The sequence below is a fragment of the Phoca vitulina genome, unplaced genomic scaffold (genome assembly GCF_004348235.1).
Source record: "Phoca vitulina isolate PV1807 unplaced genomic scaffold, GSC_HSeal_1.0 scaffold23, whole genome shotgun sequence".
Taxonomy (NCBI): Eukaryota; Metazoa; Chordata; class Mammalia; order Carnivora; family Phocidae; genus Phoca; species Phoca vitulina.
This window is the reverse complement of record NW_022589726.1, coordinates 15,822,352-15,846,891: the sequence shown is the minus strand read 5'-3', so window position 1 is coordinate 15,846,891 and position 24,540 is coordinate 15,822,352. Positions and strand designations below refer to the sequence as shown.

The window sequence follows — 24,540 nt, the reverse complement described above, 5'->3', positions numbered from 1 at the left end:
GGCGGGAAGCCTGCTTCTCCCTCTCCCACTCCCCCTGCTTGTGTTCCCTCTCTTGCTGTGTCTCTCTCTGTCAAATAAATAAAATCTTTAAAAAAAAAAAACTTACAAAAAAAACTGATTTGCATTCAATACACAGTTATTGCAAGTGTTCTAGCACTGCCATCCTTCACCCCTGCTCTCTTTGAACAATTGTGCTTCAGCGTCACTGAGTCAGCATCCTGTCCTTAGCCTTGTTACTAATGATTATTACAGGTGAGAGTGTGGGATGAAGCCTTTAACTAGAGGGATGCATTGGACCTTTCTGTAAGAGGGAATCCTAAAGTGGCCCCTGTTGACCACCAACCCTAGGCCCTCCCCACTGTGCCCCCAGACATCTTGCCTCAGCTCTGGGTTTGACAGGAAGAGAAACTCAATTGTCTGCCCAGGAGACTTGCTGGGACCCAGCCCTGGGCCCCGGATGTGCCACCCCGCCCCCCCCCCCCACACACACACCCTGAGAAGGAAGAGGAGAAAGAGGCTGGGGAGACAAGGCTGTTGTTTTTTCCTTTCCCTTTGTTCATTGCGGTTTCTTTCTTTCTGATTTTTACGATGTGGTTGATTAAAGAAATGAGCACCTGGAACAGTAGGCATTATACGCCTCCTCCTTCGATGTTTCTTGGCCTTTCTTCCCCTCCCACCCCCACCAATAACTGACGAGATATGATGGAGCACAGATCCTAAAGAAGACACAAAGAAGCCTAGAGTATGACTGATTTCATCCTATTCCTTAGAGAGATCACCCCGTGCCCCACTTTGAAGTCTCAAAAAAAAAAAAAAAAGTCTTAACAGGAGCAATTTAACTTCAATTAGAGACATATCCGAGGATGATGGAGTGAAAAACACAGGTCATAGGTAGGGTGGTATCACTGCTAGCATTGTTTGCAAGCAAAGCTGAGTGCCTTAGGCTTAGTATCATTCTAGATGAGAGGTCCAGGGGCAGAAAACTGGAAGAGCTGCTAGGAGACTTGTTCTTTCTTATATTGTATGTTTAGGATGGCTTAGAGTGGGGAGGCTTTACACACACACACACACACACACACACACACACCAAGCCACTCTTTGGTACAGTCCTTAAGCGGGGCTATGTCTTTGGCTGTCCACAGAACTAAGCACAGGACCTGGTGCATAATGGGCCTTCAAAAGTGCTTATGGTTCCTTATGACTAAAGAGGTTATATAGGAAGGGGAAATAGGGGTGCCTGACTGGCTCAATCAGTGGGTGGAGCATGCGACTCGATCTCATGTTGTGAGTTCAAGTCCCATATTGGGTGTGGAGATTACTTTAAAATTATAATTAAAAAAAAAAAAAGGAAGGGGAGAAAAAGGATGGGGAGTAGCAGAGCCCTTGTCTTTTTAAGACCGGGAGACAGGAGCAGAGAGACAGACCTTCTCCAACCCCTGCCTCCCTCAGATCTCCAGTTCAGGTGCAACAATACTCCCAAGCCCTATTACTCAGCAGCTACATTTCTGATAAAAATGGGAGAGTTTGGGGGCACCTGGGTGGCTCAGTCGTTTAGCATCTGCCTTCGGCTCAGGTCATGATCCCAGGGTCCTGGAATCGAGCCCCACATCGGGCTCCCCGCTCTGCAGGAAGCCTGCTTCTCCCTCTCCCACTCCCCCTACTTGTGTTCCCTCTCTTGCAGTGTCTCTCTCTGTCAAATAAATAAATAAAATCTTAAAAAAAAAAAAGGGAGAGTTTTTCCAATAAGCCTGTATGGAAACATTCAAGAACTGCTTAGATCCCTCTATTTCCACTAGAGGGCCTCATGTATTCATTCCTTCTCCTCTCCAACCCCCATCAAAAGTATGTATATATTATGTGTGTGAGTATGCATATACACAACATACACACATCACACAGTACTCCCCTCCCCCTCTCTTCTACCACCAGGTATAAGAGGGAAGATTCCAGGAACTCAAGCCCTGTTACTGTGCCCTACTTCAATGAGAGGTAGGAGGGGGTTAGCCTGGGTTGGGGCGGGGCCAGGGAGCAGGATGCCCCAGTCCCCAGTTCCTACCAGTAAGTCCTAGGTCTCTGTCTATCTCCCTTGTACTCACTGCCAGCCTCACCGCCATCCATGCTGCCCCAAGAGCCTTAACAACTTCAGAACAGATTCCAGACAGGAGGAGCTGAAAGGATCTTCTCTCACCCCTACTTTTGGCCAGGGCCTTTTACAGCACCTGCCAAGGCCAGCAGGTAAAGTGGGAGGGTTAGGGCATGGAGAAAGAGTGGACACAGACCAGAGTGCTCTTTGCACCTAAACAACCCCAGAATTAAGGGAAGGCCCCGAGTCTTGAGAGAATGAGGTGTACTTACATTGGGGAAAACAGGTCTGAGCCGTCTGGGGTTTGGGTTTTAGGGAGGTGAGAAACCTAGAGGTAAAGGTGGGCCTCAGATAGTGTTAAGCACTGCGGAGCCCATGGGAGGAGGGAGGCATTTGTATCCCAGGATACAGAGTCTGGGACTCCGGGCTTGCTGCTGTGGAATCTTCTGAGTATGAATTTGGTCAATGGTGGATGGAAAGGAGTTGGGAAGGTAAGTCCCTGGATGGCAGCAATTAGGAGAGGGTTAGACGTTGCCTGGGTGGGCCCCTGCCAAGCTGTGCCACCAGCGGCCCCGCCCTCTATCATGACCTCCCACGGTTGGGATGAGGAGAGAGGCTGTGAGTGATTAGAAAGAAGGGAAGATGGATAGAAACCGAGCTATCCCGAGGCGGGAAGAAGATGAGAAGCGCAGAACGTGGAGAAAGTGGCGCAGACCAGAACCCTGGAGACATTGGGGAGGTTGGGGGCTCAGGCTTGGTGAACTGGAAACAGGGGCCTCTCCAGACTGGAGTTCCCGGAGTCGGGGGCGCGGGCGCTGGGCGCGGGCGGGCAGGCCGGGCCGGGGGGCGGGCAGCTGTGTCGTCAGGAACGGGGCGGCCTCGCGGCGGCCGCGCCTGCCTGGTCCGTCCCCTCCAGGCCAGCTCGGGCTCCAGCTCCCGCGCCGGCGCTTCAGCTCCCACCGCGCGCCCTCCGCAGGCAAGGTAGAGACCCCGCGAGCCCCCCGCCCCCCGCGCCCCCCGCTCTCCACCCCCGGAGCAGGAGGGGGCGGGGGCCACGGGAAGGGCCGCCGCCGGGCTGGGGTAGGGCTGCCGGGCCGAGAAGGAGGAAGCCCGACAGCTGGAGCGGGTAACTTGAAGGGTTTGCGCCAGGACGCGGGGGGCAGCGGGAGAGCTGGGCCAGAACTCCGTAGGCAGCGACTCCCCCTGCCTTCCCCTCCATTGCCCCCTGTCACTCGGAGGGATGGTGAAGCTCGGCTCCTAGGGGCCCGAGTCAAGCAAAGTCCGTTTTGGAACCTCCACCGCGCTGCACGGGTGCAGAAGGTTCTTCTTTGGCCTCCTGGTCCCCAACTTCCCACCCCTACCCTTTCCACACCTGTCACCAGGAAGTTTCTGAAACTACCTGGGTCTGAATCCCACTTTTCACCTCTAAATGGGAGAAATGAGCTTTATTGAGGAAGAAATAGGATTACTACTGGGCATCTCCTCAGCCTCAGATCGTATGAGCCCACATCCCCCAACCATGCCAACATCGTAACTTCTTCCTGTACTACACTCACTCTCTCTCTCTCTCTCTCTCTCTCTCTCTCTCTCACACACACACACACACCACACACACCCTTAATCAGGCAACATTACTACCTGCAATGTTTGTGGAGGCTTAGTGAATTTTGAGGCTTCAAGGCAAATGATTCCCTCTGTGGGATCGGGGGCCACTGACTAGCAGCAGGCCTGGGCAGGAAAGAATAGACCCTCCCTCAGTCCTGGGAAAGGGGAGGAGGATGCAGGCCCTGCTGTGATTAAGGGATTCAGAAGTCCTGGTAATCAGGCCTGGGCTTGCTTCTTGGGTTTCTTGCTGGGTCAGCCTGAATGTTCTGGGGGCATAGCAGATTCTTGAGTAATGGTAAATTTGTATGACTTGGAATGGGAGTGGCGAATGTTGAAGTGAAAAAGGACACTTTAAATGTTTGCACTGGCCTTGGAAATCGTATTTATCTCTTGGTTACCAGCAATTTTAGTATTTATTGTTTAAAATAAGATCTAGAAAACAGAGGCACTATGATTTAATGGAATGGACTAAAGACAGGATGTCTAGAGTCTGGGTGTGATCCTGAGATTGTGGCTCTCTGTCTGGGCCTCGGTTTTCTCCTCTGTAAAGTATGAGAGTTGGTACTTCCCAGCTCTGAGGATGTTCTAGGATTCTCTGCCCCCAAGTCAACTTCTTACTTTCTCACCTCAAGTTGGTAGGGGCGGGCAGGGAAGCCAGAGGAGGGAAAGGAAGGGTGAGTCACAGATAGCTGGCAGGCGGGCAGCAGACCCCACCCTCCCAACCCTGGCATTCGCCTGGACTAGCCCAGGTTATAGCCTCAGGGCTGGGATGGAGCAGGGAGGACAAAATTGGACTTGTTACAGTTCGTTAAGGTCCAGGATCCTAAGAGTTTATATGCCTTTCAGCAACAGGGGCAGCCAGACTTTCGGTGAGACAAGTCAGGAGGACAACTGAAAAGATACCAGGAGCCCTTATGTCCAAGGTCCCAGCCTAGAGGTGTCCTTGGACCTTGACAGTCTAGTTTCTAGCCACTTCCTCACCCTCCCAAAGGCAAAGTGCAGTATCCCAATACTACCTGTCTGTGCCTGAGATGACACAATGGGGGAAAGTGTACGACTGGGCTTCACTGCTGTTGGGAGTTCCTAGAACTGATGCCTTCCTGGCACCGTTTTTCTTCATCTCCAGATGCGTTTCTCTGTGTACCACCCTTGTATAACAGCAACAACAACAATAGCTAACATTTACTGAGTTCTTCCTCTGTGCCTTACAGTTGCTAAGTCTATTGCATGTATTAGCTTACTTAATCTCCATGCTGTGACTGATTTCTCTAGGTACCCATTTTACCAATGAGGAAACAGGTTCAGGAAGATGAAATAACTCACCCAAGAGCTAGGATTCCAATCCATGCCTGTCTAATTCAAAAGCCCATTATCTTAACCTCTACTATAAATTACATGCAAGATCTGGGGGGCTAGGAGGGGTTGTTGTGAAAAGAGAGATGTGTCCTCTTTCCTGTTCATCGTCCCTCCTTTGCTCTTTCCTTGTCACTTTCTCTCTCAGATTTCATTTCCTAGAACCTTGGAGCCATCTAAGAATCCCCAGGGGTAATCAGAGAGGCTAATTAAGCCATACGGGCCCAATTATCCCTAAGGCTATTATGTATTCATTAGATCTGTTGGCAGTAGAAGTTGGATTATAGTCATTGAAAAGAGCCAGATGGGTGGAGTCCTTTCTCCAGAATATCAGTGTCCCAGGATCCCCTTCTTAGTATTCCTAGAGAGCCCCCAGAAGAGGAATGGTATACTACATAGATGTGGACAGCAGAGATGTCCCAAGGGCAGAGGCTGCAAAGAAGATTCTTGCACCATCAGAAAGGAAATTCTTGTAGGCCCTAACTGACTCCGTGAGCCTTACCCAACAAACCCTAAATAAGTGGGCAAAGGGGAGGCAGAAGCCCCAGATGGAGTGCGATAATAAGTGCAGTTTAGCAAAATTCATTCATTCAACAAATATCTATTTAGCACCTCCTGTGTGTGTTCCAAATTGTTTCCTCTTCCCCTGTCAGGACTGATACTATGGCATCCCATTTAACCATATTTGGACTAATATTTTCCAACCTATGGCTCCTCCCTAACTTTGCACAACGATTTGTTTTGTTTTGTTTTGTTTTAAAGATTTATTTATTTATTTATTTGAGAGAGACAGAATGAGAGAGAGCAAGCACATGAGAGGGGGGAGGGTCAGAGGGAGAAGCAGACTCCCTGCCGAGCAGGGAGCCCGATGCGGCACTCGATCCAGGGACTCCAGGATCATGACCTGAGCCGAAGGCAGTCGCTTAACCAACTGAGCCACCCAGGTGCCCTGCACAACGATTTGTACAAACAATATGGAGCACCTACGACACACTAGGTACTGTTTTAGGTATTGGGGATATAGTGGTGAGCAATACTGACAAGTTCCTGCCCTTGTGGAACTTACATTTGGGTAGGAGAAGACAAACAGTAAACAAAGAAGCAAATAAATTAGCAAGGTAATTTCCACTCACCGTAAGTTCTATGAAGGAAACGAAGGAGGGTGCTGTGCAAAAGAGGGGGGCTGCTTTAGGAGGGAAGGATCAGGGAAGGTCTCTTGAAGGAACTGACACTTCAGCTGAAGCAAGAAGGCAGCTCTGCGAAGAGTGGGGAAGGGTGTTCTAGGCAGAGAGAACAGTAAGTCTCATGGCCTTGAGCAGGGGAGCACTTGGCTTGAAGAACAGAAAGGAGGGCAGTGAGATTAGAAGGCAGTGTGTGGAGGGGAGAGTGGAACGAGAGGAGGACAGAGCCAGGCAGGGGCCCCATCACATGGTTCTTGGAGTAGAGCTTTGACTCCTCCACTTATCACCTGCCTTGGGAAGTCCCAACCTCTTCAAACTCCAGTTTCTTCATGTGAAGAATGGCTCTACCAGGAATTTCTTATCTCCTAAGTTCTAACTGTAATTGTTAGTACAATAATAACTACCATTTCTTGTAGGCCTTCTACATGCAGGTGTCATACTGGGTATTTTTCATACACGATTTGACTTAATCTTCACAACTGTGGCAGACAGGTATCATTCTTCCCATTTCACAGATGTAATTTGTCCCAGTCACACAGCGCTATCAGGGCTAAGAATGGAACCCATCTATGACTAACTCTAGTTTTGCTGGACTCCTAAACGCTGCTGTACTATACTAATGTGAAATATTACCGCTATTGCTGTTATTGAATCTTCAAGTCAAGTTGCCCTCTGCGACGTGGCCCCAGGGCCAGTGGGCACCATGATCCCCATGATGGCTCCTCCTTGGTCCCTGGGTCCCATAGCTGCAAGTTAGGACTCCCTGAACACGGCTAACCTAGCAGGGTGCAAGGAAAACCCCGCATCTGAGACTCCTGCACTCAGCTCAACCCGCCTACAACTGGGAAGCCAGGCAGATGCTCAGAGCCTTCTTCCCCTACCTCCTCCCAATCTCGCGCGCCTGGGTCCCCGCCCTTCCCCAGTGGAGCTGTGAAGGGCGCAGGCGAGGCGGGGCCGGGGCTGGGGACCTGGCCAGAGCTGGTTCTGTGTCGCGCGTCAGAAGCGCTAGAGGTCGTTGAGGGGCGTGGGTGGTTCGGGAAGTGGGTGGCTGAGCGGGGCTGGGGACCGAGGCTGGAGGCGGAGCAAGATGGGATCGTGGCCGGGGAGGCGTGCCGCAACCGCGGTGAGAACTACCCGAAGGGCCGAAGGGCCAGGACTGCGGGATCCGAGATGGGAAAGAGCGCGGGCTCAGGAGAGACTGCAGAGACTGGAGGTGGCGAGAGAAAAGGTAGAAACAGGCGAGGGACACACCCACAGAGACACATATAGACTTGTAAACCGGGGGGGGGGGGGGAGATTCAGAAATGAATCAAGACAGATTGGGGGAGAAATCAGAGAGCTGAAGAAGGATCCAGAAATGGAGGGGAGAGAGTCAGAGATGAGTCAGAGAAACAGAGACAGAGGATAGACTCGGTTAGGGAGAGACAAACATAAGGGAGAGGTACAGGGGGAAAGGAAGAGACTTGGGAGGGACTCAGAGACAAGGAACGAACAGAAATAATAGTGGGAGTGGAGAATTAATGGAGCGGACAGAAGCAAAGACAGGCAGACAGCTGGCTCTTCCTGCCACAGACTCTTCTCATCTCCCTCCAGACCTACCCTTGGAAGCATAGATCCAGGCGTGAGAAGTACTACCAAGCTGCCTTTGTGGCCTTCCTTAAGAAAAAAAGAAAGATGGCCAAGGAGAAGGGCCTAATAAGCCCCAATGATTTTGCCCAGCTGCAAAAGTACATGGAATGTGAGTCTTCCTCTCTGTCCTGAAGAATCCCTGCTCCTCATCCCCCCCTTCCCCTAGATTCCCCAGTGGCCTTAAGCCAGTCAGCTCCTGAGATATGCCTATGGCTGGGAAAGGGAGGAGAGGGAGATGGGAGATGTCTTGTGGTCTCAGCTTTCCACCTACCTTCTCTGAACCTCAGCTGCCTGCTCCAAGTCTCAGAGAAGAGATGTAAACAGAGGTACCACTCTGGAGCATCTGAAATGTTATTCTCTCGATATTTCTCTCTGCATTTCTGGGTTTCTTCCTGGAATTTCTTCTTCATCTCACTTGAATCTTTTTTCCTGTTGGATGTCTGGGTGGGACTCCGGCAGAGGGCAGGGAGAACCAAACCAGACTAATGCTCTTCCTTCATCCTCTTCATACCCTAGACTCTACCAACAAGGTCAGCGATGTCCTAAAGCTCTTTGAGGATGGTGAAATGGCTGAATATCTCCAAGGAGATGTGAGTGGCAGCTGGGAAATCCTCTCCTTGACCAACTCTTCCCATCTTTGATTTTGCTACTCCGCTGGGATCCCCAACTTCCAGGGATTATTCTGGGCCCACCCCTTTCTGTTCTCCCTCTCGATACCCCAGTGTCCTTTGTTACCACAGCTATTGCTATAGGACAAAGCAAGAGATTGTAATTGAGGACTCAGCCTTGAGAAGAAACCATAGTCTGCCTTGGATGCTTCTTAGCTCTACACTTGTTGTCTCTGTCCTTACTACTCCTAATTCTTCAGTCCCCACCTCCCATCCTGTACACTCCCTAGGGTAATGCTTGCTCTCATCATAGGCCATTGGGTACGAGGGATTCCAGCAATTTTTGAAAATCTATCTGGAAGCAGATAACATTCCCAATCACCTAAGCCTGGCACTGTTTCAATCCTTCAAGATGGGTCACTTAGAAGACACTGTGGAAAATGGTATGGTCATGAAGGTGGGACTGAGCTGGACTTCCGGAAGAAAAGTCAAAGTAGTATGGGTTTTGGGGTGAGAGTTGAATCGAGTCACATGTTGGAGGCAGGGTTGGGGAAGAGAGGTGGAGGATGGCCATGCTGGCCTAGGAGCTGGAGGGAGGAAAGTTAAAGGGAAGAGTTGGAACAAAGGAAAAGAGAAGAGCCAGAGTAGAGAGACCCCCAACCTCAGATCTGCTGTCCTTTCTGTAACCAGATGTGGTGTGTCTCAGTGATGTCTCCTGCTACTTTTCCCTTCTGGAGGGTGGCCGGCCAGAAGACAAGCTAGAATGTGAGTTGCTGTCCTGGACTGGGAGAGGGGAGGGAATGTGAGCCTTCCTTCCCTCATTTTTTCAGGATTCCTAAAGGCTGACAGGGCCAGACAAAGGTGGGGCCAGAGAATGGGCCCATTTCCTCTGTTCCCCTAGACTCCTCATACCTAATGCCATTCACCATAGTCACCCCAGTTCCCATGTCCTGTACGTTTTCATGTAGGTGGCCTGGGTTTTTCTTGGGTTGTGGGAGGTGTGTTCTGTCTCCCCTATTAGATTCACCAAGGGTGGAATCCAGGCCTGTTTCCCCTCCCTTTTTGTCTCCTCTCCCAGTCCCAGCACCAGGCTCTGGGCTCTTCATCTAAAAGATGTCTCCCATCTCTTTATTTCCCCTGTATTCTGTTATGAATTTGGGGGGTATCCCTCACAAACTGACACTGGCCCCCCTAAAACACCCCACAGTCACCTTCAAGCTGTACGACACGGACAGAAATGGGATCCTGGACAGCTCAGTGAGTTGGGGGACCTGTATGCTGGCCAAGGGAGTATGTGTCCATTTGTCTGTGCCCTCCTGTCCCAACTCTTCCAGGGTCTTAAGAAGCAGAGGAAGCTAGAGGGAGAAGCCAAGTCCTCCAGGACTAAATTTGGGAGTGGGTCCCCAGCTCTTGGTTCCTAGAAGAGGAGGCTAGAGACATGAATTGGGGGCTACCTTGCAAACATACCAACACACATAGACATTCATTTACTTGGCAGAGACACCTGAGAATGAGAGGTGGCTCTCAGGGTGGAACCCAGGATTTCTAGGGAAGAGTTTGAATGGTGGTAGTGAGGTGGGATATGGCTGTGGCTCTTAATTCTTGGTCTCCAGGAAGTGGACAGACTCATCATACAGATGATGCGAGTGGCTGAATACCTGGATTGGGATGTGTCTGAGCTGAGGCCGGTAAGGCAGTCTTTCCTTCATGTCCCTCCTTGTGCCTTCTCCCTGGTGAGTCCTGCATCTACCCTACCCCATTTCTGACAGGCAGCCGCGTTCCCTTGGTGAGGGTGGCTGGGCCGGATGTCCTGGGGGCAGAGGTGTCAGATGTGAGGGGCCACTCACACCAGAAGTCCCCTCCATTCCCTGCTCAGATTCTTCAGGAGATGATGAAAGAGATTGACTATGACGGCAGCGGTTCTGTCTCCCTCGCCGAGTGGCTCCGGGCTGGGGCCACCACTGTGCCCCTGCTCGTGCTGCTGGGTTTGGAGATGGTGAGTAGGAGAGGCTTGTGGAGATGGGTAAGATCGCTGCCTTGGGTTGTGTGTGCCAGAGGCCTGGTGCTCTAAGGGCTTAGGCCCTCCCTAGCATCTGCTGTGTCCTCCCAGACTCTGAAGGACAATGGGCAGCACCTGTGGAGACCCAAGAGGTTCCCCCGACCGGTCTACTGCAACCTGTGCGAGTCGAGCATTGGTCTTGGCAAACAGGGGCTGAGCTGTAACCGTGAGTGGTGGGGCCTGGGAGTGTGGGGGCAGAGGGGCAGCCCAGCTATCTGCAGGAGCATGCTGCTTTGACCTTCGAGAGACCTGGGTTTGAGTCCTGGGCTCTGCCATTGGCTAGTTAGGTGGGAAAGCCACACAGCTTTCTCTTCCTTTCTTTCTTTCTTGAAGTATAGTTGACGCATAATGTTACATTAGTTTCAGGTGTACCACATGGCCACCTAACTTCTTGAAGCCTCAATTTAAAATGAGGTTTCCTCGACTGAAAATAAGGTAACTGTGAGCATCAAATAAGTGGATGCAAGAAAAGTACTTCATATGGTACATGTACATATTATTAAGTCTGCAATAAAAATTAGCTGCTATTATTGTCATTGCTATTGTTAAATCTAGGCCTTTGCATCTTCCAGCTGAGTTCCTGGCATTTAGGAGGAGTGGGGGTAGGCATGTGGTAGCAATTGCTCTTTCACGGGGAAGAGTGAGCAAAAGGCACAGGTCTTGGAGTTGAGCCCCCACCTCAAACTTTAATTCTCTACCACACTCTCATAGTTTAAGTGAATGATCCCGCCTTACACCCAGGTAAGGAGGAGATGGCGGAGGGGCTGTAACTAAGGCTCTGACCCTCTTCCTTCTCGCCCAGTCTGTAAGTACGTCGTTCATGACCAGTGTGCCATGAAGGCCTTGCCTTGTGAAGTCAGCACCTATGCCAAGTCTCGGAAGGACATTGGTGTGAGTGACTGCAGGCCCACCCCAATACCACCCGCATCCTGGCCCTTGGCCCGTTGCTGCCCTCAGCCCTTCCCCTCGTCCCTGCTCAGACCCTCTCAGACTAGGGATTGCCTTTCTCCCCAAGATCCAATCACATGTGTGGGTGAGAGGAGGCTGTGAGTCTGGCCGATGCGACCGCTGTCAGAAGAAGATCCGCATTTACCACAGTCTAGTCGGACTGCATTGTGTGTGGTGCCACCTAGAGGTCAGTTTGGGAGCTCTCCAGCCTCTGCCTTGGGGCTCCTCCCTAAACTGCCCTCTGCACTGGTCTCCCTGACTACATCTCCCTCATAGCCACAGTTGCCCTTGCTCCCAAGGGCTCTCTTTCCAGTACTAGACCCTCAGAGTTGAGAGGTGATGGGTTCCCTCCATGATGTCTGTATGCCCACCTTGTCTTTCAGATTCATGATGACTGCCTGCAAGCCATGGGTCATGAGTGTGACTGTGGGCTGCTCCGGGATCACATCCTGCCTCCATCTTCCATCTATCCCAGTGTCCTGGTAGGACCCTTGGGCAGTGGCTAGGAGGGGACAGGAGGAGTGCTTCCCCTGATATAAACACACACACACACACACACACACACACACATACACGCCATGTCCCTTTATAGCAGAGAACCTATACTTTTAGGATTCAGGTCAGACCGTTATCTGTTTAGGGATTCACATACAATCCAGTTTTCCTTCCGTTTGCTTCCCTCCCTTTCTAGGCCTCTGGACAGGAGCGTAAAGTTAGCAAAACAAGCCAGAAGACCATGGATGACTTAAATTTGAGCACCTTTGAGGCTCTGCGGGTACATGAAGGGGGTGGGTTTTTCTTGGCTGGAGCCCTCATAGGAGGGAATGAAGTGGGAAACATGGGGAATGATGCTTGTTCTCCAGAAGCCCCACTGTGGTAGGGGAAGGGGAAAGCATCTTTGGGGGCAGGCCAGCCTTCTGTCACTGTCTCCAGGGCCCATCTTAACTGGCAAAATCCTGTTTTCCTTATCCTTGTTTTTTCCCCAAATGCAGATTGACCCTGTTTCTAACACCCACCCACTTCTGGTCTTTGTCAACCCTAAGAGTGGCGGGAAGCAGGGGGAGAGGTGAGAAAAGATATACTGGGTCTTCTAAGATGGAGAAGGAGGACCAATAGAGGTTGGGGAATCTGTGTGTATGGAGGGGACATACCTTGAGGAGGACATCAAGAGGATGGAGTACAGACTGTCCATCCCCTACCATAAACTTTCCTTTTTCCCTCATACAGGGTGCTTTGGAAATTCCAGTATCTACTAAATCCTCGACAGGTATTCAACCTCCTAAAGGATGGTCCCGAGGCAGGGTGAGTATAGGTTGGGGACTGTATCACAGTGTTTGTATGTGTCTGCCTGTGTATGTTGGAGGAGAGCAGAAAAGAATACATGTTGGGAGGACAGGGCTAGGGGACCCCAAGAAAGCAGAATTCAGAATGCTGCTTTTAGTAATGTCGCTGGGTATCCCCATGCCCCTGAGTTCTCTGGTTCATCTTTGTTCTGCTCTCAAAACATAAAGATACCAGTTTCTCCCTAACCACTGAGGAGTGGCTATAACTTTCCCCATTGTATTTTTTCTCTGACCTTAACAAAAACAAGTCTTTTGACAAAGGGAAGGGGGGTCATACGGAATGAGAGATAAGAAGTAATCTGCCTGTCCAGGAGTTGGTAGACTCAATCCTACTGTCCTTCCTCATCTTCTCTCTTCCCTTCTATCTCAGGCTCAGATTCTTCAGGGATGTTCCTGGTTGCCGGATTTTGGTGTGTGGTGGAGATGGCACAGTAGGCTGGATTCTGGAGACCATAGGTCAGTACAGGGAGAGGCTCTGGGAAGGGCACGGGGGCATTGGCCTTCTAGCGCTAACTCCCTCCATCCATCCCCTGACCTGCTTCCCTAGACAAAGCCAACTTGCCTGTTGTCCCTCCTGTTGCTGTGTTGCCCCTGGGCACTGGAAATGATCTGGCTCGGTGCCTAAGATGGGGAGGAGGTAAGTGGTTAGAAATTGTTTTCCTGGGAGACGGGGAGTTGGGTAGGAAGGGAAAGGCACATAGAGAAGGTGTCTAGGCATTGTTATAGAAAGAAGGTTGGGGAAGAAGAGAGGCACGGATAGGTGGTTACCAAAGTGGATTGTCCCCAAGGAAGAAAGCTTGGGATGAAGCAAAGACCACAGTCTGAACCTAGAAGGGTCAGGGTGACAGTCCTCTTCCCTATATACTGAAAAATATCCTTCTATTTCTCCCAACCAATTCTTCGGGCTCAGAGAATCAAGGAATACGGAGGACAATGTGGGAATAAGAAAGGTTGTATAAGAGCTAAACCAGATGTTCAGTGATGGAGCTAGCAGGGAGCTTGACCGTGATTCATTCAACCACTCAGCCAGTTAATCGGGGGTCATTCATTCATTTATAATCATTTCTTCCCAAGTCAGTCGCAACAGTCTCTTTTTTTTTTTTTTTTAGATTTTTTTTTTTTATTTATTTATTTGAGAGAGACAGAATGAGAGAGAGCAAGCACATGAGAGGGGGGAGGGTCAGAGGGAGAAGCAGACTCCCTGCCGAGCAGGGAGCCCGATGCGGGACTCGATCCAGGGACTCCAGGATCATGACCTGAGCCAAAGGCAGTCGCCCAACCAACTGAGCCACCCAGGCGCCCCTCAGTCGCAACAGTCTCTTAAATGTACTCTGATTTCTAGACTCTTTCTAGTCTCCTTACAAACAGAAAGAGTTCAAGGGATGGTATTGGTAGATAAAGAGGTCAGGGTGGGGCAGGTTGAGTTTGAAGTGTCTTTGTTTGAGGCTGTTGGACTCAGAGTCCAGCTCTGAGATCTTGCAGAAGTTATGGAAGGAGAGTGAAAGGCATTCTAGGTAGAAGTTGTGTAAGGCCAAAGAGCATAGTAGTGCATGCATTAGGGAGAGTGAGTCATTCATTATGACTGGGACATGCAGTGCAAGGTGGGGAATGGGGAGAGGAAGGACTGAGTTGAACCAGGTCCAGATTATGGAGGGTCATGAATGCTGTGCTGAGGAGTTTTTTACTTTATCCTGCCAGAGATTGAAAGCAGACAGCCCACAGAAATGATTTGTATTGTTTTGCATTGTTTGCCTTGCAGTGTTTTAAATTTTTTAAACCTTGCTTATTTCTAAGAAGTGGGTCATATATTCTGCAGTTCACCACAATCTTCTCAGCTCCCTGCTATTCACTCATTCATTTCACCTTTCTAGCCACTGAGGCATTTGAATTTGCAAACCCTGAACCATAGGGAACTCCTGAACTCATGAAAAATGTAATTCAAAGAAAAAATAGGTATATATATATGCCTATTTATATATACTTATATATATAAATTATGTTCTCTCTATATATATATGTAATAAAAATTGTTGTGTAAATAAAATACTATTCCAGAATGTAGAAATATCTCTGAGTACATATTATAATCTAAATCTTGTATATAGGGCACCTGGGTGTCTCAGTTGGTTAAGCATCTGCCTTTGGCTCAGGTCATGATCCCAGGGTCCTAGGATCCAGCCCCGCTTCAGGCTCCCTGCTCAGCGGGGAGTCTGCTTCTCCCTCTCCCTCTGCCCCTTCCCCCTGCTTGTGCTCTCTCACGCATTCTCTTTCTCAAATAAATAAATAAAATCTTTTAAAAAAAATAAATCTTGTATATAAACATAGGACCAACCATTTTTTTTTTTTTTTTTTTTTTAGATTTATTTAGTTGAGAGAGAGAGCGGGGGAGAGCAAGCAGGGGGAAGGACAGAGGGAGAGGGAGAGAAGCAGACTCCCTGCTGAGCATGGAGCCCGGAGCCCATCTCCAGGCTCGATCTCAGATCCCACGACCCTGAGATCATGACCTGAACCGAAATCAAGAGTCAGACGCTTAACGGACTGAGCCACCCAGGTGCCCCTGTCCAGCTTTTAAATCTTCAACATCGACCTTTGTGTTTACTTAAAATATTAGACACTTTGAAATTATGTATTCACTGTGTGTTCTGCAAATGAGACTCTCATAGCAGTTTCTGCCAATTCAACCTGAATCATGAAATAATCATATAAATACAACACTAAATTTGTGTTTGAAAATTTGTGTTGATATTGAAAAAAATCGTAAGATTTGAAGAAGAAGAAGAGATGAGAGGAGTACCACAATGGGAGCTCTGTGGAGGATGGATTGGAGGAAGGAGACAGGATAGGAAATTACCTGTATGGCAGTAGTCTGGTCAAAAGACACTGAACACCAAACAGAGGCAACAGCAGTGCAGTTCATGAGGTAGAAACCACAATACTTGATAACCAGTGGGTTGTGGAGGAGGAGAGGACAAGTCTAGGACATTTTCTGGTTTGTGGACTGAGCATGTGGGATACCATTTAAGATAGAGCATATGGCAGGAGGACCAGTTTAAGGAAGATCAATTCCGCTTTGGACATGTTAAATTGAGGTGTCAGTGAAGCACCCAGATGGAAATGTGTGGTGAGTAGTTACAAATAGTACTAGGAAGATACACGTTTGAGAGTCATCTGCTCCTGGGAGATAATTGACATCCTGAGAGTAGATGGGTTACCCAGGGAAAGAGGTAAGAAGAGAAGATGGACAAGGATGCAATATCCTAGTAAAACACCCTATTTAACAGTTGGACAGAGGAAAATCCAGTATTAAAGAAGTCTGTGTTCATGTACTATTGTTACTATAAGAAATCACCATAAACAGTGGCTTAACACAAACTTATTGTCTTACAGTTTGGGAGGTCTGAAGTCCAAAATAGGTCCCACTGCGCTAGAATCAAGGTGTTAGCAGGGCTGTGTTTTTACTAGAGCCTCAAGGGGAGAATTCTTTGCCTTGCCTTTTCCAGTTTCTAGAAGCTGCCTGCATTCCTGGGCTCATGGCTCCGCTTCCAACCTGCAACGTTATCACTCCTACCTCTGTTTCCATTGTCACATCACCTTCCATGACTCTTATTTTTTACCTTCCTCTTTCACTTATAAATAAGGACCCCTGTGATTATATTGGGCCTGACCAGATAATCCAGGATAATCTCCACATTTAAAAATCCTTAATGTAGGGGCAGCTGGCTGACTCAGTCAGTAGAGAATGCGACTCTTGGGACACCTGGGTGGTTCAGTCAGTTAAGCGTTTGCCTTCTGCTCAGGTTATGATCCCAGGGTCCTGAGATCCAGTCCCGCATCGGGCTCCCTGCTCAGCGGGGAGCCTGCCTCTCCCTCTGCCTGGTACCCCGCCTGCTTGTGCTCGCTCTCTCTCTGACAAATAAATAAACAAAATCTTTTTTTTTTTTTAAGATTTTATTTATTTGACAGAGAGAGACACAGCAAGAGAGGGAACACAAGCAGGGGGAGTGGGAGAAGGAGAAGCAGGCTTCCCGCCGAGCAGGGAGCCCGATGCGGGGCTCGATCCCAGGACCCTGGGTTCATGACCTGAGCCGAAGGCAGACGCTTAATGACTGAGCCACCCAGGCGCCCCAAAATAAATAAAATCTTAAAAAAAAAAAAAAAAGAATGCAACTGTTGATCTCCAGGTCAGGTCATGAGTTCAAGCCCCATGTTGGGTGTAGGCTTACTTAAAAAAAAAAAATCCTTAATTTAATCACATTAGCAAAGTCTCTTTTGCCATGTAAGGCAACATATTCACAGACTCTGGAGATAAAAATGTGGACATCTTTGGGCACCTGGCTGGCTCAGTCAGTAGAGCATGCAACTCTTGATCTCGGGGTTGTAGTTTCAAGCCTCACACTGAGTGTAGCAATTACTTAAAAATAAAAAAGAACACAGGGGTGCCTGGGTGGCTTAGTTGATTAAGCGTCTGGCTCTTGGTTTCGGCTCAGGTCATGATCTCCAGGTGGGAAGATCTCAGGCTGGGTTCCTAGCTCAGCGGGGAGTCTGCTTCCCCTCTCCCTCTGCCCCTTCCCCCTACTCACTTCCAAAGGCACATGCGTGTGCTCTCTCTAAACTAAATAAATCCTAAAAATAAATAAATAAAAATAAAAATACTGCAGACATCTTTAAGAGGCCACTATTCTGCCTACCACAGACGCTAAGAAGGAACAATCAGAGAGGATCCTCTGTAGCCTAGAGAATGGTATTTTAGAGGCCAAATGAGGAGTTTCATGAGTTAAAATGAGAACTAAAGATATACTGTTGGTTTTGGCAGGAATTATTGTCAATCTTTGCCAGAAGAGTTTCAGCAGGGTGGCATGGTGAAAGGCAAATTACAGTGGGTTGAACCATCAGTGGAATGTGAGGAAGTGGAGACTTACTTTTTTTAAATCTTTTTTTCCCCAATTACAAAAATAATACATTCTTGTGGTAAAAAATAATTCAGGGGCTCCTGGGTGGCTCAGTTGGTTAAGTGTCTGCCTTCGGCTCAGGTCAAGATCCCAGAGTCCTGGGATCAAGCCCTGCATTGGGCTCCCTGCTCAGTGGGAAGCCTGCTTCTCCCTCTCCCACTCCCCCTGCTTGTGTTCCTTCTCTCGCTGTGTCTCTCTGTCAAATAAATAAATAAAATCTTAAAAAAAAATAATTCAAACATTTCAGATACACATGCCAAAAAGTTCCCTGTAATCTACTCCCTAAAGTTTTGGAATCTATTCCCCCATGTTTTTCTTTCTAGACACATACTAATATGTACTTAAACAATGAGATCATTCTATTGATGTTTTTCTTCTTTTTTTAAAACTAAACAGTTCATCGTGGTTATCATTATATTTCAGTACAGTCAGATTTACGTCACTCTTTTTACTACTGAATAGCATTCCATTGTGTGAATATGTCATAATTTATTTAGCCAGCCCCCTATTGATAGACATTTCGGTAGTGGTCAGTTTTTCATTACCAACCATGCTGCAGTGAACACCTTGCACATCTATCTCTGCACACAGATGTGAGAATTTCTCTAGGAGATATTTCTAGAATTGCTGGCTCAAGGGTACAAACATTTTATATTTGGCTAGTTATTTTCTTTTTAAAAGTTATACAAATAAAAAAAAGTTACACAAATAATATATCAGTACATTTTCTTTTTTTTTAATTTTATTTTATTATGTTATGTTAGTCACCATACAATACGTCATTAGTTTTTGATGTGGTGATCCATGATCCATGGTTTTCGTATAACACCCAGTGCTCCATGCAGAACGTGCCCTCCTTAATACCCATCACCGGGCTAACCCATCCCCCCACCCCCAGTACATGTTCACTGTAAAAGACTTTACAAAGTAAAATGTGTAAGTGTTCACGTATAGGTCTCCTCCCCCTACATCCCTTCCCAGAGCTAACCACTGTGTCCTATTTGCATTCATTTTCCTGTTTTTATATGTACACACACACAGCTTTTAAACAAACATAAATGGGAACATACTACAGAGATTGTTCTGGGACTTCTTTTTTCATTGAATAATATGTCTTGGAGATCTTTCCATGTTAGTACATCTAGATTACATTCTATATTCAGTGGTTGTACATTATTTCTTGGCATGGATTTGCCATAATTTATATAACCTTCCCCTGCTGAAGGGCATTTAGATTGTTTCCAATTTTTTGCTGTTTTAGAGAGTACCTCAGCAAACATCCTTGTACATACATCTCTGTTTACATGTATGTCCATTTTTTTTTTTAAGATTTTATTTGTTTATTTGACAGAGAGAGACACAGCGAGAGAGGGAACACAAGCAGGGGGAGTGGGAGAGGGAGAAGCAGGCTTCCCGCCTAGCAGGGAGCCTGATGCGGGGCTCGATCCCAGGACCCTGGGATCAGGACCTGAGCCGAAGGCAGACGCTAAACGACTGAGCCACCCAGGCGCCCCTGTATGTCCATTTCTGTAGGAGAAATTTCTAAAAGTGGAATTGCTGCATCAAAGTACTTGTTTTGATAAAATTTGATAACATTGTGATAAAAATTGCCAAATTGCCTTCCAAAATGGAATACCAATTTATGCTTCAACTAACAGCACATGAGAGTGTTGGTTTACTCATAATCTCATCAACACTTGGTTTTGTCAATCTCTTTATACTTTGTCAAGACAATAGGCAACAAAAAGTCAACCAATTGTTTTAATTTACAATTGTTTTAATTGTTAGTAATACTGAGCATCTTTTTTTTTTTTAAGATTTTATTTATTCATTTGAGAGAGAGAGAAACCACAAGCAGGGGGAGGGGCAAAGGGAGAGGGAGAAGCAGACTCCCCACTGAGCAGGGAGCCTGACATGGGGCTCCATCCCAGGACCCTGAGCAGAAGACAGACCCTTAACTGACTGAGCCACCCAGGTGTCCCAATACTGAGCATCTTTAATCTGCATATTGGTCATTTGTATTTCTTCTTCTGTGATTGGTTTATTTGTGTTATTTGCCCATTTCCTATTGACTTTTTAGATTTAGTGATTTATAAGCATTTTTCGAATGTTGGTGGAGTTAGTCTATTATATGTGCTGCAGATATTTTTTCCCAGTTTGTATTTTTTTAGGTGTGTGTTTATTTATTTAACCAAAGAAGTTTTAAATTTTAGATTTCTTTCTTTCTTTGAGAGAGAGAGAGAGAGCATGGGGGGAAGGGGCAGAGGGAGAGGGAAAGAGAGAATCCCAAGCAGACTCCCCACTGAGCATGGAGCCTGATGTGGGGCTCGACCCCACAACTCTGAGATCATGACCCTAGCCAAAACCAAGAGTCGGACACTCAACCGACTGAGGCACCCAGGTGCTCCAGGAAGTTTTAAATTTTAATATAATTGTATTTACCAGGGACACCTGGGTGGCTCAGTCAGTTAAGTGTCTGCCTTCAACTCAGGTCATGATCCCAGGGTCCTGGGATCGAGTCCTACATGAGGCTCCTTGCTCAGTGGGGAGCCTGCTTCTCCCTTTGTCTGCTCCTCTCCCTGCTTGTGCACTCTCTCTCTCTCTCTCTCCCTCTGACGAATAAATAAATAAAATCTTTAAAAAATCTTTATTTATCAGTCTTTTCCTTTTTTGGCTCCCAGTTTTGTATTATGCTCTAGAACAGCCTTTTCCACTCAAAGATTTCAAAAACAGGGTGCCTGGGTGGCTCAGTTGGTTAAGCGACTGCCTTCGGCTCAGGTCATGATCCTGGAGTCCCTGGATCGAGTCCCGCATCAGGCTCCCTGCTTGGCAGGGAGTCTGCTTCTCCCTCTGACCCTCCCCCCTCTCATGTGCTCTCTCTCATTCTCTCTCTCTCAAATAAATAAATAAAATCTTTAAAAAAAAAAAAAAAAAAAAAAAGATTTCAAAAACATGCACTCATGTTTTCTGCTAGTACAAATTCTGCTTCATTTTTTTACATTTAAATTCTTTGACACATCTTGAATTTATTTTGGTATAAAGAGTGACTTCTGGGGCACCTGGGTGGCTCAGTCGTTAAGCGTCTGCCTTCGGCTCAGGTCATGATCCCAGGGTCCTGGGATCGAGCCCCACATCGGGCTCCCTGCTCGGCAGGGAGTCTGCTTCTCCCTCTCCCACTCCCCCTTCTTGTGTTCCTGCTCTCACTGTGTCTCTCTCTGTCAAATAAATAAATAAAATCTTAAAAAAAAAATAATAGTGACTTCCACATCCAGCACCCTTTATTGAATAATCTATCTTTTCCCATGTCTTTGAAATGCCATCATATACTAAATTTCCATGTATATTTGAGGCTATTTGTAGGCACTCTGTTCCTTACTACTGAACTTCTTATTCTATACACTGTGCCGGTGTCAGTGTTTTGATACCACTGCTTCATACTGTGTTCTCTCCGGTAGAATAGGGAAAGAAAGTGTGTGTGTGTGTGAGAGAGAGAGTCCTTATTCATCACTCATCTTTTTCAGCATTTTGTATTTTCCTGGCTGTTTCCTCTAATCTTTCAGATGAACTTTGGTGTTATTGTTAGATGCATACACATACCGGAAACTCACTCTCTATGACAGTGTGGAGAAAAGGGTCAGCAGGGGCTGACCTTAAGATTGTTCCATGGAGTGGCGCCTGGGTGGCTCAGTCATTAAGCGTCTGCCTTCGGCTCAGTTCATGATCCCAGGATCCTGGGATCGAGCCCCACATCGGGCTCCCTGCTCGGCGGGAAGCCCGCTTCTCCCTCTCCCACTCCCCCTGCTTGTGTTCCTTCTCTCCCTGTCTCTCTGTCAAATAAATAAATAAAATCTTAAAAAAAAAAAAGATTGTTCCATGGAAGGGGCACCTGGCTGGCTCAGTCAGTAGAGCATGCGACTCTTGGTCTCAGGGTCGTGATTTTGAGCCCCACGTTGGACATAGAGCTTACATTTAAAGAGAGAAAGATTGGTCCATGGGAGCTAGGACCAAGCACCCTGCCCTGTATTTCTTTTTTTTAAGATTTTATTTATTTGTCAGAAAGAGAGAGACAGCAAGCAGGGGGAGCAGCAGGCAGAGGGAGAAGCACGCTCCCCCCCACTGAGCAGGGAGCCTCATGTGGGGCTGGATCCCAGGACCCTGGGATCATGACCTGAGCTGAAGGCAGACGTTTAACCAACTGAGCCACTGAGGCATCCTGCTCCCCGCTGTTTCACTGGCTAGGGCTAGGAGGGTCTGCAGAAGCAGGACAGAGGATCTCTGGGAATTTGTGGGGCTGGGAGCTGAGAAGAGGACCCTCAGAGACCCATGGCTTAGTTCTAACCTGTCTTCTCCCCCATCCTTAGGGTATGAGGGACAGAATTTGGGGAAGATCCTCAAGGATTTAGAGATGAGTAAGGTGGTACATATGGATCGATGGTCCGTGGAGGTGATACCTCAACAAACTGAAGAAAAGAGTGACCCAGTCCCCTTTCAAATCATCAATAACTACTTCTCCATTGGTGTGGTCAGTGAAGTGGGGTATGGGGGCTAGGGAGGAAGTATGGGTTCAGCAGCAAGAAGCTAGAGCTGGTTAGAAAGAGGAGGTAGAGGTTAAGGGAGCTGTGACACAGGGAAATGGCGGGTGGGGTACAGTGGTGTGAGTTGCAAGAAAAGAACATGGGACATACTGCTGCCGAATGGGGGAATTAAAGAGAGTATTCTGTGCCGAGAGAGGAGGCAGGCCTCTGATCCTACATGCCCTGAACTCCCCAGGATGCCTCTATTGCTCACCGATTCCACATCATGCGAGAGAAATACCCTGAGAAGTTCAACAGCAGGTGAGGGAGAGGGGGGTGGGGGTGGCCATACACAGTGGGAGGGACCAGGTTGTGGCCAAGTTTGACTCAGAGCACTTAGATGAACAGTGGCACCTCTGAGAAGCCCCTCAACCAAAGCCATCCTCTTCCCTAAAGGACCGGAGTCAGGAGGTTGATGTCCTTCCCTGTCACTTAGCCCTCTGCCAGCACTGTGTAACTTGTCCCCTCCCTCTTGGGCCTTATGTTGGGGCTGACACAGAATGAAGAACAAGCTATGGTACTTCGAATTCGCCACTTCTGAATCCATCTTCTCAACATGCAAAAAGCTGGAGGAGTCTTTGACAGTTGAGGTGGGTGTGATGAGACCCAACCCTACATGCTTCTCACTTTCTTATATCTTAATCTCTCCCTCCACAGGTGCCCTCAGGAACTTCCCCTATTCTTGAACCTATACTTTGACCTCCCAGCTCTCCATTCCCAATTTCCCGGGTTCTCAATACAATTGGTCCCTATTTCCTGCCATCCTTTGCAAACCCCCAACTCCTGGCCTTCCCAGTTTGTCATCTGGTGGAGGGAGGGGTCGCATCCATAATTATGACAGGAGGTAAGGATTTGTGCTCTCCTCTTCTCAGATCTGTGGGAAACCACTGGATCTGAGCAACCTGTCACTAGAAGGCATCGCAGTGCTGAACATCCCTAGCATGCATGGTGGTTCCAACCTCTGGGGTGATACCAAGAGACCTCATGGAGATACCCATGGGATCAACCAGGCCTTAGGCGCTACGGCTAAAGTCATCACTGACCCGGATATCCTGAAAACCTGTGTACCAGGTGAGCAGCCTTGGGAACTGAGTGGGCAGGACCAAGGGGAAGGTGTGGCTCCCTTTGGAGGCACCCCGCTCCTGCAAAACCTATCTCCTTACTTTCCACCCACAGACCTAAGCGACAAGCGGCTGGAAGTAGTAGGGCTGGAGGGTGCAATTGAGATGGGCCAGATTTATACCAAGCTCAAGAATGCTGGACATCGGCTGGCCAAGTGCTCTGAAATCACCTTCCAGTAAGGAAAACTCTGGCCAGGGGCTCTGAGGGAAGGAGTAGGGCCGGGAGAGCAGAAGGGTCACGGGGATGGTAGGGAGGAGCTGTACTAGGAGATCTTCCTCGGTAACAAAGGGTCTCAAAACCAAGCTAAGAAACAGAGTTTTGGTATTCAGTTGGTAAAGAAATCTCCACCAATCTGCCTTGGCCTCCCACAGCACCACAAAAACCCTCCCCATGCAAATTGATGGAGAACCCTGGATGCAGACACCCTGTACGGTGAGTATTGCCTATGCCTGCCCAAAATGGCACCCTCAGGCTTTGTGAATCCTAAACCTCCCTTCCACAGCTTCCTTACTCCATCCCAATGTCTCACGTTCCCCTGTGCACCATTCCTCCCAAGGCATGATTTCTTAGCCCCGGGCTTCCTGCCATGGCCTCTCTAGGACCCTGGCAACTCCCCCTCACCCCACAGATTTTCCCTCAAATCTCTACTGCTCCAGTCCAAAGGGAATGAGGTCCTGCCTCTGAACATGCCCCCTTCCCTTCCAGATCAAGATCACCCACAAGAACCAGATGCCCATGCTTGTGGGCCCACCCCCTCGCTCCTCCAATTTCTTTGGCTTCTTATGCTGAGGGGAACACCTCAGCCTCCAAGCCAGCCTTGAACCCACCTCTTCATCCCTGGACTCTACTCCTAGGCTCTGTACATTGCTGCCACACCCTCCTGCCAGCTCAGGGGAGTGTTCCTCGACCCTCACAGTATTTATTATCCTGTACCACCTCTACTATTTCCCACGCACATGTGCGTGTGTGCGCGCACACACACATACACACACACACACATTGAAAGTGCCTCATCTGAATAAAATGACTTTTTTTCTCCCCACTGGGATATCTGTTAAGTAAATGGTACACCTCCTTCCCATATAC

The 24,540-nt window shown here is 48.2% G+C and overlaps 1 protein-coding gene across 1 annotated transcript; it reads left to right on the top strand.

The window, feature by feature from the left end:
- The first annotated feature begins 7,289 nt into the window (after window positions 1–7,289).
- Window positions 7,290–24,495, top strand: DGKA (diacylglycerol kinase alpha). Its single transcript, XM_032420835.1, has 24 exons — window positions 7,290–7,450; window positions 7,816–7,960; window positions 8,368–8,441; window positions 8,773–8,902; window positions 9,150–9,224; window positions 9,667–9,716; window positions 10,073–10,147; window positions 10,336–10,455; window positions 10,570–10,684; window positions 11,321–11,409; window positions 11,534–11,653; window positions 11,850–11,948; window positions 12,158–12,241; window positions 12,459–12,532; window positions 12,694–12,768; window positions 13,180–13,265; window positions 13,357–13,446; window positions 22,120–22,280; window positions 22,529–22,593; window positions 22,832–22,922; window positions 23,205–23,403; window positions 23,509–23,629; window positions 23,826–23,886; window positions 24,160–24,495. Exons 1-24 carry the CDS (start codon window positions 7,310–7,312, stop codon window positions 24,241–24,243), a joined length of 2,424 nt encoding a protein of 807 aa, XP_032276726.1. The 5' UTR covers window positions 7,290–7,309; the 3' UTR covers window positions 24,244–24,495.
- The last annotated feature ends 45 nt before the right edge of the window (window positions 24,496–24,540 follow it).